Source organism: Vipera berus (assembly GCF_964194415.1).
Source record: "Vipera berus genome assembly, chromosome: 5".
Taxonomy (NCBI): Eukaryota; Metazoa; Chordata; class Lepidosauria; order Squamata; family Viperidae; genus Vipera; species Vipera berus.
In genome coordinates, this window is record NC_138207.1 from 15,778,556 (window position 1) to 15,791,511 (window position 12,956).

Sequence of the window (12,956 nt, forward strand, 5' to 3'; positions counted from 1 at the left end):
TGACAGAATCATAGGGCTTGAAGGGAACTTGGAGGTCTTCTAGTTCAACCCCCTGCCCAAGGCAGGAGGTCTTACTGCATTCTGGACAAATGGCTGTCCTGCATCTGGGTAGGAAAAATGAAACACATACATGCCAGACTACAAAGACCTGAGTTGGCAATGGCACATGGAAGCAGCCTCCAAGATAATTAGTAGACCCAGGGCTCTTTTTGTCATAGGACGCTCAGAACGGAGTTCCGGCACCTTTTTTGGATGGAACCTTGTAGGGTAGGCAAGGCGGGTTGTATGACATGTGTGAGTTCCGGCACCTTTTTCTTTTACAAAAAAAGCACTGAGTAGACCACAACATGAACATGAGCTAGCAGTGAGATTCAGTAGCTAAAAAGGCAAATGCAATATTGGGATATGTTTAGCTGAACATCTGCATCCAAATCATGGAGAGCAATATTTATACTCTACACTTTAAAAGGAATATGGAGAAATATAGATGGTTCAGAAGAGCATTGTCAGATTGATAAGGGGTTAGGAAAACCAGGTTTTCTGAGAATCACTTTAAAGCAGGGGTCTCCAAGCTTGGCAACTTTAAGACTTGTGGCCTAACTCCCAGGAATTCTGGGAGTTGAAGTCCACAAGTCTTAAAGTTGCCAAGATTAGGGACCCCTGCTTTAACGAATTAGGGATGATAGCTGTAAAAAAAAAATCTCAAACAACTGGTCCTTGGCAACAGCAGATGGTCCCATTGAAACTGAAAGCAAGACAAGGAACAACAGGCTAAAATTAAAGGTTAAGGTTAAAAGTTTCAGGCTGAGAGCTGGGAATAATTTCCCAGTGGTGTTAAATAATAAAAGTCTGTCTTAAAAGGTGGTGGGGTCCCATTGTTGGAGAGTTTCAGATGGGTGCTAGATGGGCACCTACTGGAATTAACAGCTTTCTGCACCAAGCAGGAGACTGGACTATGCTAACCTATATGAGCCTTTCTAGAGTACATATTCCATGTTTCTATGAATCTCTTTATAGGAGAAAGGAGAAGCTATAAAGCAAAAGCCAAGAATGGAAGCGCTTCTCACATTTATCCATTCTTTCCTCCCAAATTCACTTTTCCTTCAGTGTGCATTTTTCTTAGTCACAGGCTATGTCACATTAAATTAGGATTAACAACTCACGCAACACTTTTAATCCCTTGAAACTGTGAGCCCTGCTTAAATTCAATCCTTGATTTCTGTGGCTTGATTTTAGGGTTTCTGGTCTGGTAAATCTGGTTGGAAATGGAAATGTGAGGCCTCCAGAAAGCAGACAGCTTTCTTTTCCAATCTTAACACTATCCTACATGAGCCCCCCCCCCAAAAAATGCCAATAAAATTCAAAATATTTTAGCTACTGGATAACAGAATAACAGAATTGGAAGGGACCATGGAAATCTTCTAGTCCAGACATGTCAAACACAAGGCCCGGGGGCCGGATCCAGCCCGCGAAGTGGTTTCATGCGGCCCGCGAAGCCAACCTGGAAACAGTGAGGGAACGGCCCCCACTGCCTTGGCCCTGGCCCAGAAACCCTCCTTCTGCCAGTGACCCTCAGATCTGTCCCACTCCTGCCCAGGCCCCCATAGGCACCCTTGATGCAAACAATGTAGAGCTGGCCACACCCACCCAGTAGGCCACATGCACTTTAGCCACACCCACCCAGTAGGCCACGCCCACCCTGGCTATACCCACCCGGCCCCCTGAGGACAACCGCAATGCTGATGCGGCCCTCAATGACATTGAGTTTGACACCCCTGTTCTAGTCCATCTCCCTGCTTAAGCAGGAAACTCTATACCATTTCAGACATATGGTTGTCCAATCTCTTCTTAAAAGCCTCCACTGTTGGAGCACCCACAACTTCTGGAGGCAAGTCATTCCACTGCTTAGTTGTTCTGTCAGGAAGTTTCTCCTTAGTTCTAGGTTGCTTCTCTCCTTGGTTAGTTTCCAACCATTGTTTCTTGTCTTGCCATCAGGTATTTTGGAAAATAGTTGACTCTATCTTCTTTGTGGCAGCTGCTTAAGACTGCCACAAAATTGAGATTTCTTGAAGTTAATAAAAAAAAATTCTAGTCTAGAAGTCATAGATTACTTGATTGGCTACATTCATTATTGAATGAAAAGCTAAATTTAAGTTAGAGGTTAGTGAAAATAACATTGTATTTTTTTCCATCCAAGTTCCCATGCCTGATTTAAACTGTTCTTTATCAAAAGCAAATTTTCCAAATCCCTTTCTTACGATTAGACTAGACTAGAGGTAGTGATTAATTGGAGGTAAGTATGTCAACAATTTAACTAATAATGATTGATAATGTTAGCAAAAGAAGCCACAGAGAGGAAAATGACATTCAATAAAAATAAATTATTCTCTCTAATACATTACATTATTTAATATATCCCTCCAAACCTGCTTCTCCAAAACATCTGGTGCCCAAATGTCACAAATCCAGTGATACAGGTTGCAATCCACTTCTCATATCATTCCCTACCATAAAGTAAGAATTAAGAGCAGAAATGGTTTCCTTTTTAACATACTTTTTCCACTTATTTTTCCCCCCAATTTTCTTGGTGGTTAGATTCAAGTGAATCTAAAACTCTTCAGAACTGTGTGAGTAAGAAATTGAGGAAAATGTTCAGAGTTTTTAATATTTCTTTGGGGAATCACCTTTTTTCCTTGACTGAGGGATATGAAAATCAAGGTCTTTGTCTTATCGCTGGGAGAAAATGATTCTAATGGTCCGTTCAGTTCATCCATCATATGTTCAAAGAAGTCTCTTTGGACATCTTAGTCAAGGAATAGTGTTTAATTGTGCTCCAACCATGAACATCAGGAAAAGAGAATGCATAGCCTATGAAGCTGATTATGGGTGTAGATATATAAGACTCCAAACATCAAAAGCCTTCTAGATATCACCTTCAAATACCTTCTCTGCTACTTTTCCATACAGACCTTATTCGGTGTCATAAACAGATTTGACACTGTCATGGTTCCGATAGATGAGACCAGTAAAAACAGAACTCCAAGGCAAAAAAGTTTCCTTAAAGAACATATTTATTGCCTACAAAGTATCAGCACACTCAAAAGTGAAATCAGGACTGAAATTCCTTCCCAACTGTTACAAAGTTGAACTTCCCACCTCAGTAGTATGTCATAAATCACATTCCTCAATAAACTACTTTGGCGGGCTTTCTAACGGAAAGCTCAGCCCACCAAAACCCAAGCAGCAATGACCTTGGTTCCCACAGGACAACTTATCATTATGTCTTCCCTTAAAAGCACACATCCCCCCTCCCAACTGTGGCAACCAAAAATGAAGTTGCAGTGTTGACAATCACTTCCCAGATCCTACAATATCAACACTGGGAATGAAGGAGCTATATTTATATTGCTGTCCATCTCACAAAATGTGGCTCACACGAGAGAAGGATTTTCTTTCACAGAAAAGAATAGAACTTTTCTAGATGAGAGAGGGACTCTAATGGAGCTGATAGTCCTTGACTTACAACCATTTGTGTAGGGACTATTTGAAGTTAAAATGTCACTGGAAAAAAGATGACTTATGACCATTTTTCACACTTACAACCATTGCAGCATCCCCATGATCATCTGATCAAAATTTGGAAGTTTGGCAACTGGCATGTTCTTATGACGGTTGCAGTGTCCTGGAGTCAAATGATCACCTTTTTGAGTCCTTTCAACAAGCAAAGTCAATGGGGAAGCCAGATTCGCCTAACAACTGTGTTACCAACTTACCAACTCCAGTGATTCATGTAACAACTGTGGCAAGAAATGTCATCAAATGGGTCGAAATTAACTTAACAACTTTCTTGTTTAGCAAGACAAATTTTGGACTCAATTGTGGTGGTAAGTCAAGGACCACCTGTATATTATGTTTCTTGAAAGAAAGTACAGGGTAGAGCTCTTCCCACCAACATACAGAAGATGGTTAAAGTGGCAACTGACTCTTTCTGCAATGCTTTCTGCATTGTTACTAGCAAATCTGGGCTGTTAAGGTCCAGATAACAAGAACACTAATGCTTTTAATACTAATAGCTCCCACAACTGGGCTGCAAAGTTTGGACAGAATTAATTGGGAACAAATACAGTTTTCCGCATCTATTGAATGCTGTCTTTTATTTTATTTTTTCATTCATTCATATATTCATGCATTCATTCATTCATTTATCAAATTTGTATAGCTGCCCACAACTCTGTTTGCTTCCAGCCCAGTTGATGTAGCTGTTAGCAATAGGCTAAGTGTTTAAGGTCAGATGCAGAAAAGAACAGAGATTTAACAAGAGCCCATATTAGCCCACTCTGGTGTAGTGGTTAAGGCAGGGGGCTAGAAAGACCATAAATAACAGGACAACACAGTTGGAAAAGATCTTGTAGGTCTTCTAGTCCAACCCTCTGCTCAAGCAGGAAATCCTATATCATTCCAGACAAGTAGCTATCCAATCTCTTCTTAAAAACTTCCAGTGTTGGAGCATTCACCACTTCTGAAGGCAGGTTTTTCCACTGATTAATTTGTTCTAACTGTCAGAAAATTTGTCCTTAGTTCTAGGTTGCTTCTCTCCTTAATTAGTTTCCATCCATTGCTTCTTATTCTGCCTTATGGTGCTTTGGAGAATAGCCTGACTCCTTCTTCTTTGTGGCAGCCCCTGAGATATTGGAACACTGCTATCATGTCACCCCTAGACCTTATTTACATTAAATTAGACATACCCAGTTCCTGCAACAGTTCTTCATGTGTTTTAGCCCTGCAGTCCCCTAATCATCTTTATTGCTCTTCTGTGCACTCTTTCTGGAGTTTCAACCTCTTTTTTATATCATGGCGGCCAAAACTGGGTGCAGTATTCCAAGTGTGGTTTTAGTTCAAGTCCTACCTTGACCATGAAAGCCATCTGGGTGACCATGTGCCAGTCACTCTCTCTGAGCCTAACTCACCTCACAGAGTTGTTTTTGTGGGGAAAATAGGAGGAGGAAGATGTGTGGGATGTGTTTGCCACCTTGTGTTATTTGTAAAAATAATCAAGGTGGGGTATAAATAAATAAATATTACTTCATAACAAACTGCTCCAGTCTGCCTAGTGGCAGGTACAGACTTATCTTCTGGTGAACTTCCATTGGTTTTGGAACTAAAGAAAGATTCTGATTCATAGCAGAAGAGGCAGAAAAATGCAACAAAGATGGTACTGTCAAGAGGAAAAAAGGAAGGCAAACCCTCCTGTGAGGAGAGATTGAAGGAGATGAGTATATTTAGGAAGAAGAAGAAGAAGAAGAAGAAGAAGAAGAAGAAGAAGAAGAAGAAGAAGAAGAAGAAGAAGAAGAAGAAGAAGAAGAAGAAGGAGAAGGAGAAGGAGAAGGAGAAGGAGAAGGAGAAGGAGAAGGAGAAGGAGAAGGAGAAGGAGAAGGAGAAGGAGGAGGAGGAGGAGGAGGAGGAGGAGGAGGAGGAGGAGGGGGGCTAATCTTATAATATTTGAAAGTCTGCCATATTGAAAAGGGCAAGCTCTAATTTTAATAGGCTTCAGTTACCTTATTGGTAGAACAGCTGGAGAAATCTTTTAATAGTATGTACATTCAACAAAGGAATTGGTTACCAGGTTGCAGTAGATTTCAGCAGTGGGGGTGGCAGTTCAAATAAAGCTTTACATCACATTAAATAATATAGCAGGTTGAATTACCGTGTTTCCCCAAAAATAAGATCCAACTGGAAAATAAGCCCTAGCATGATTTTTCAGGATGCTCGTAACATAAGCCCTATCCCAAAAATAAGCCCCAGTTAAGATCGTCAGCCAGATGGATGCGTTTAGTACCATATTTCCCAGAAAATAAGATCATTTTGGAAAATAAGCCCTAGTGCATCTTTTGGAGCAAAAAATAATATAAGACCCAGTCTTATTTTCAGAGAAACAAAGTATAAAGATTATTGCTATTGGTGCTGGCAGTAGCAAATGAGACTAGTACATCCTTGTAACACCTTAAACTATTAGCCCAAAGCAATCAATCCTGACATTCCGGCAGTTTCATTCCTCTAAACTGTTACAAACATATTAATTAATTGTGCCGGCAGAAGGGGCATGTTGTGAACCCTGTCAGTCCAATAAGGGACTGAGGTTTTGGCTGACATAAATATTTTAAATTTTCAAAGCACCACATAAGGCAGGGGTGTCAAACTGCCAGCCTGCTGGCGGGTTGCGACATGCTGAAACCATCCCGGCAATGAGAAAAAAAAGTCATAATACATCACGAGACATCATGTGACATTGCGAGTTTGACATACCTGACATAAGGCATTCTTGCAAAATGGGAAAAGCAAGCCTCTCAGATCATCCTGAATGAAACACTAGGACAGGGGTAGGCAACCTTGGCTCTTTTATGACTCGTCGACTTCAACCTGCGACCGGCGTCAACTTCCCTCCATCCAGTGCGCTCCCACAGAGAGGGCCTCCTCAGGGTGCCGCCGATCAAAGAATGCCGATTGGTGACCCCCAGGGGGAGAGCGTTCTCTGTGGGCGCGCCAGACCTCTGGAACCGCTTACCGGTTGAGCTCCGGACGGCCCCCGACCTTCGCTCCTTCCGGCGCGATCTTAAAACATTCTTTTTCGAACAAGCTGGCCTGGTCTGACGGGATGGGGTTGGGTTTTTAAAATTAGTTTTTAACTTAATATGTATTGATTTTATGGGCATGATGTTTAATGGTTTTTTAATTTTTGTACTTGATTTTTATTGTGTATTGCCCTGTTCACCGCCCTGAGTCCTTCGGGAGAAGGGCGGTATAGAAATCAAATTATTAAATTAAATTAAATTAACTCCCAGAATTCCTGAGCCAGCACAGAATTCTGGGAGTTGAAGTCCATGAGTCATAAAAGAGCCAAGGTTGCCTACCCCTGCCCTAGAAGAAGCAAAAGCAAAGGTATAAAATGAAACAAATAAAAAAGAAACCATACTTGAAAGTCTAATTCCAAAAGAAGTTACTAACAGTTGGAGAAACTTGCAGAACAGTATTCAGTACATTAGACTAGACCAGTGTTTCTCAACCTGGGTAATTTTAAAATGTGTAGCTTCAACACCTAGAATTCCCTAGCCAGCAATAAAAAGCCAACAAACTGAATTGTAGCTAGTATTTCATATGAGTTTTTATTATTCAATGTTTTATTGGCTTTCAGTCATTGCAAGCCATCCAGCAAACAAATCAAATCAATTTGGCCATAGGTAAGCCCATAACTCTGAATTTTAACTCCCTCCCTACATGCTATGAGGTTAGCAATATTAACTTCTCTTCCAATGTTATAGCAAGCATAGTTTGTGTATCTATGCAAAACCCAGATCATACTACATTTCATTTCATCCTGGAATGTAATTTACTTATTATCAAACTGGAAGTAAGTCGATGTTTTCATTCTGTTTCATGTTTCTGCTTCTTTTCTCTTTTTTTGGAAGCTTTGCAGCAAAGGTGCAGCTGTAGGGAAGCCCTTTGAAGCCTCTCCAAGAGATATTTCAAGTATTGCCAGTTTTATTGAAACCAAGCTTGTAATCTGCTACTTGAAGATGAGAAAGCCTGACCTTGCTCTGAATCACTCTCACAGGTAAAAACAAAATGCCGTGATGTAATTTTTCTTTTTTTAGAGAAGCCCTCTAGCATGTATTTGTAAATGGATGCTCAAAGGTCAGTCATGTCTGTGTCTGTGTGTTTGTGTGTGTACGCAGGTGTGAAAAGTTGTTCAGAATCATGCATGATGCATCTACCCAGAGAGTCTTTAGTTCCTAGCAAATGTCAAATGACTTTTATTCATCTCTAACCATAATGAATGGGATGCGGTGGCTCAGTGGGTTAGGACGCTGAGCTTGTCGATCAGAAGGTCGGCAGTTTGGCGGGTCGAATCCCGAGTGCCGCATAACAGAGTGAGCGCCTGTTACTCGTCCCAGCTTCTGCCAACATAGCAGTTCGAAAGCACGTAAAAATGCAAGTAGAAAAATAGGGACCACTACGGTGGGAAGGTAACAGCGTTCTGTGCGCCTTTGGCGTCTAGTCATGCTGGCCACATGACCGCGGAGATGTCCTCGTACAAGTGCTGGCTCTTCAGCTTTGAAACGGAGATGAGCACCGGCCCCTAGAGTCGGAAACAAATAGCACTCATGTGCGGGAGAACCTTTACCTTTACCTTTAACCATAATGAAAGTATAGTTCAACTCATCTTCAGCGCACCAAGCTAAGTTAAACTACCTTAAAGTTTTGCTCTTCAGTTTATAGATGTTAGAAAACTGTGGATCTAAAACATGGGAGTAGAACCAATACCCTATTGAAAGCACAGGGAAGGCTTTTGCTAAATTGTACTGTGTCCCAGTGGTAAATAATATCCAGTGGTATATATCTGGTTTTGGCTGAGAGGAATATTTAAAATTTTCAAAGCACCGTATAAGGCGTTCTTGCAAAATGGAGAAAGCCAGCGTCTCAGGTTGTCCTGAATGAAATCCTAGGAGAAGCAAAAGCACAGGTATAAAATTAAACAAATAAATTAAAAACAACATACTTGAAAGTCTAATTCCAGAAGAGGTTACTAACAGTCAGAGAAACATGCAGAAAAGGTACATTCGGCTAGACCAGTGTTTCTCAACCTTGGCAATTTAAAAATGTGTAGTTTCAACACCCAGAATTTCCTAGCCAGCGATAAAAGTCAACAAACCGAACTGTGGCTAAGATTTTATACTGAAGGGAAAAAAATCAGTGGTAGAGTTCCTGTACAAAGGAGCACTATCAGATGTTCACAATGCACTTCTTGCTTCTGGTCACAAGTAATAAACTGTTCCCCATAATAAGGATTTCTGTACTATTTTCTGATGGCTGTATAGGTAATCCCCTGTTTACAACAATTCACTTAGTGACTGTTCACAAGTTACAACAGCCCCGAAAACAGTGACTTATGACCGTTTTTCACACTTACAAGGGGGGCTTTTGCCCAGGTTCGCCTGGTGCGCCAGTTGCGGCCCTATCTGGACCGGGAGGCCTTGTGTACGGTCACTCATGCGCTCGTGACCTCTCGCCTAGACTACTGTAACGCTCTCTACATGGGACTTCCCTTGAAGACTACTCGGAGGCTCCAACTGGTACAGAATGCGGCCGCGAGAGTTGTCTTGGGAGTTTCCCGGTACTCCCATGTTACACCTTTGCTCCGTGAGCTGCATTGGTTACCAGTTGTCTTCCGGGTAAGGTTCAAGGTTTTGGTTATGATCTTTAAGTCCCTACATGGCATGGGTCCGCGATACCTCGAGGACCACCTGCTGCCGGTGTCGACTCCCCTCCGCCCTGTGCGCGCCCACAGAGAGGGCCTCCTCAGGGTGCCTCCTGTCAAGGAATGTCGACTGGTGGCCCCCAGGGGGAGGGCCTTCTCTGTGGGTGCTCCGGCGTTATGGAACCAACTGCCGGTTGAGCTCCGGATGGCATCAGACCTCCGATCCTTCCGTCGCGGGTTGAAGACCCATTTATTTGAACTAGCGGGTCTGGCCTGATGGGGGTACTTGGGTTTTTTATAGGTTTGTTTTATTATTCTGGTTTTAACTTGGGCATTAATTTAATTATCTTTTAATGTTTGTACTGTTGTTTATATTTATGCCCTGTGAACCGCCCTGAGTCCCTTTGGGAGAAGGGCGGTATAAAAATCTCAATAAATCTAAATCTAAATCTAAATCTATAGTATCCCCATGGTCACTTGATCAAAATTCAGATGCTTGGCAACTAACCCATACTTATGACCTTTGCTGTGTCCCAAGGTCAACCTTTTGACAAGCAAAATCAATGGGGATGTCAGATTCGCTTAACAACCAAGTTACTAACTTAACAACTGTGACAAGAAAGGTCACAAAAGGCAGCAAAACTCACTTCACAAATGTCTCACTTAAGAGAAATTACAGGCTCAGTTGTGGTCGTACATTGAGGACTCCCTGTTGTACAATTACCAGGATCTAGGTAGTAATATTTAGATACAAAAATATTCCAATGGTTCTCCAGATCATTGAAGACCATAACTGGTAGCTATAGGCCGCACTTTCCCCATCTTTAATTCAAGGGCCATTCATTGGTCCAGATCTTGCTGCAAATCCATGCTGATTTATTGAACTCCTGTATACCTTTACTCCCAAGTTCTATCCTTCACAAGCCTAACATCCATGTGGGTAGGTGGCTGTGTTAGTATGTCTGGATCAGGCATATCAAACTTGTGATGTCATGTGATGTCACGCGATATATCGCAACTTTTTCCCCATTGCCGGCAATGGTGTGGGCATGGTTGGCAGTTTGACATGCCTGGTCTAGATAATAAGATCTGGAAAATTGTCCCAGATTATTGGGAGGTGATTCTGATCTGGCTCCTATGATAGAGAAAGACTTATCTAAGGCAGTGGAATCTGAAGCACTGTCTGTTCTATCTTATTTCCTAGAGGAGGCCATGACATCAATTGATAAAATACCTGATATTGTCATTAGCTACTGCCAGCTCTCCTTGAGTTCCCTAAAAGATTTTCTGTCAGTATTGCTTTTTTGTTTAGCATATGACATATCATACATGGACTTGCAATATATAATTAACATTTCCTCGAGATTTAAAAATAGGAATGTTAAAAAGATCTATATGCAGATACCAATGTCTAGGCCAGGGGTATCAAACTGCCAGCCTGCAGGCCGGACACATCATCTGGAAGCCACTCCCACCCCATTGCTGGCAATGGCAAAATAATCCCGATATGTCTCGCGACATCACGTGATGTCACGAGTTTGACATGTCTGGTCCAGGCCATCTAGCCATTGAAGCACAGCATTATTTATATGAAAAAAATCAAACACTGGACCAGTATATATTCTCAGCTTATAGCCGATCACAATGTGATCTATTGTTGAATGCAGACCCTGCAGTCACATTAAGGGAAGAATACTATGCCTCATTTATACATTGAGTATAGTATAAAATATACACTGTAATTTATCCTTCCTTCCTTCCTTCCTTCCTTCCTTCCTTCCTTCCTTCCTTCCTTCCTGTTGGGCATATCAAACAAAGCAATGGCTTATAACTATCCAATATTTCTAAGAATCTGTACCGGGGCCCCCAAGGTATTTTTTGAAATAAATTGGATGCTGAAGGTTGAAGCTTAGCTGTGCAACTTTGCAACTTCCCATTTTATTTCTTTTTAATTAAAGTCAGGTGGGGCATGGAAGAATTTCATCAATGCTTGGATGACCACCTGTGCATTGCATAACATGCGGTGAGCAATGGGTTGGATATGGCAAGTTAACCTCTCCCCCCGCCCTCCCCCACATCTTGTATTCCTCCAAGAAGAAAATAAATTGAATTTAATTCACCTAAGCTTTCTTCCTTCCCCAGAATGAACCAGCTCTGTAATGAATGATATGCTACAGAGTCTGTCAAAATTTCTTAACACCTTTGGAAGATTACATGTGTGCAAAGTAGCTTTTTATTTATTTATTTTTCCATACTAACTTTAAGCCATAATGTGTTTGAAGGGGAGGTGATACAATATTGCTGTTTCACCCACCCTAAAGATAGGTTATAGATTAAACTAAAGCTTTCACTCCTGATGACTTTGTCACAAAATACTAGTCTCTCAGATGTCACTTACCTAGGAAAGTAGCTGTGTAGCTAGAACAGAAATTAAAACTCATTTCATTCTCCTATACAAAGAACCTGGAAGACAAATGGCTGCTTTAAGTATGCCACTGTTTCTTAATTACTGGGATAGGAAATATTGTACAAATTACTCAAGTGATCTTTTTATTAACTTACTCATCGTTGGGTGAGCCACAATTTGGATGATAATACTTGTTATACATTATGTTCATTATGCTGTATAGATATTTGCAGCTCATATTTCACAAGAGGGGAAAAAAGTCCCTCGTATGCATGAATACAGTTCATGAAGTAATAAAACTGAGTATTAAAAATCTATATTCACATGGAGAGGTGTCCTTTAGCCCTATCCGACCCTGATTTTTCTAATATCTGATATAATCAGGGTTATTTTTACACCAAGCAAAATTTCCTCAGCACACTTCTATCCTGAAATATTTATTTTAGATCCAGAATAGATTAGAGCCAAACCAGCAATCTCAGTAGTTGGATGAATATGTCATGGTTTATGAAATTTACCTTAGGAAATGGGGACAAGATGCTGCTTAGGGATTGATCAGATAAAGTGGGGGGGGACCCCACAGTTGCATAGCAGGCCAAAAAATAACCTCAGAAAGGATCATCCTTAATTTAGCAGGCTGTAAAAAGAGACAGTGGAAGATTTGTACTTTCAAATTTGTGTGATTGTGTTAATGGAATCGTATAATAAAGTAGAATTAGCTCTTCTGATTGTGTTTCCTGTCTGATCTAGTTGAGAAGACTACAAAATGCAAGTAACAGTGCCAAATATGCAATTAATATTTGCATACTCTCCAATTAACATTATCAGGAATAAACGTATCTGCACAGTGGTCTACCAATAGTAACACAACTGTTAAAAGCATCTAGGTTAAGATGAAAGGACAAGGTAACAGAAAGGATACTTGCTAGGACTTTGCTACAGACGATAAAACCAGTCTGAAGAAGTGAACAAAGGTTTATTAAAGTAGATATCTGAACTCTCAAAAAAGCATGAAATGTTTGTGATGGGAGACCTCTACTACTTAGGCATCTGTTGGAAGAGTAATTCTGCCAAACTCAAGATGTTAGATGAAATCTTGACTTGTGTGGCTGATATTTTTTTCTTTTAAAGTTTTATTTAATGACTAAGGGGTCTCCTACCTTGGATTTAGTCTTTACTATCAGGGATAAGTTTATTGAAAATATTAAAATAATGAGTATTTTGGTGCAAGTGGCCATCCATTCTTAAATTTCTTGACTCTTGATCAACAGATCAGCCAACTGCAACCATAGATTT

The 12,956-nt window shown here is 40.9% G+C and overlaps 1 protein-coding gene across 1 annotated transcript in view; it reads left to right on the plus strand.

The window, feature by feature from the left end:
- SPATA16 (spermatogenesis associated 16) overlaps positions 1 to 12,956 on the plus strand; it is a gene marked incomplete at both ends in the record, with an annotated part of 188,992 nt that overhangs the window by 39,251 nt on the left and 136,785 nt on the right. The window contains one exon of the mRNA XM_081328733.1: positions 7,464 to 7,609. Within this exon, the coding sequence (XP_081184859.1) occupies positions 7,464 to 7,609 (146 nt within the window). The remainder of the gene's footprint in view (positions 1 to 7,463; positions 7,610 to 12,956) is intronic.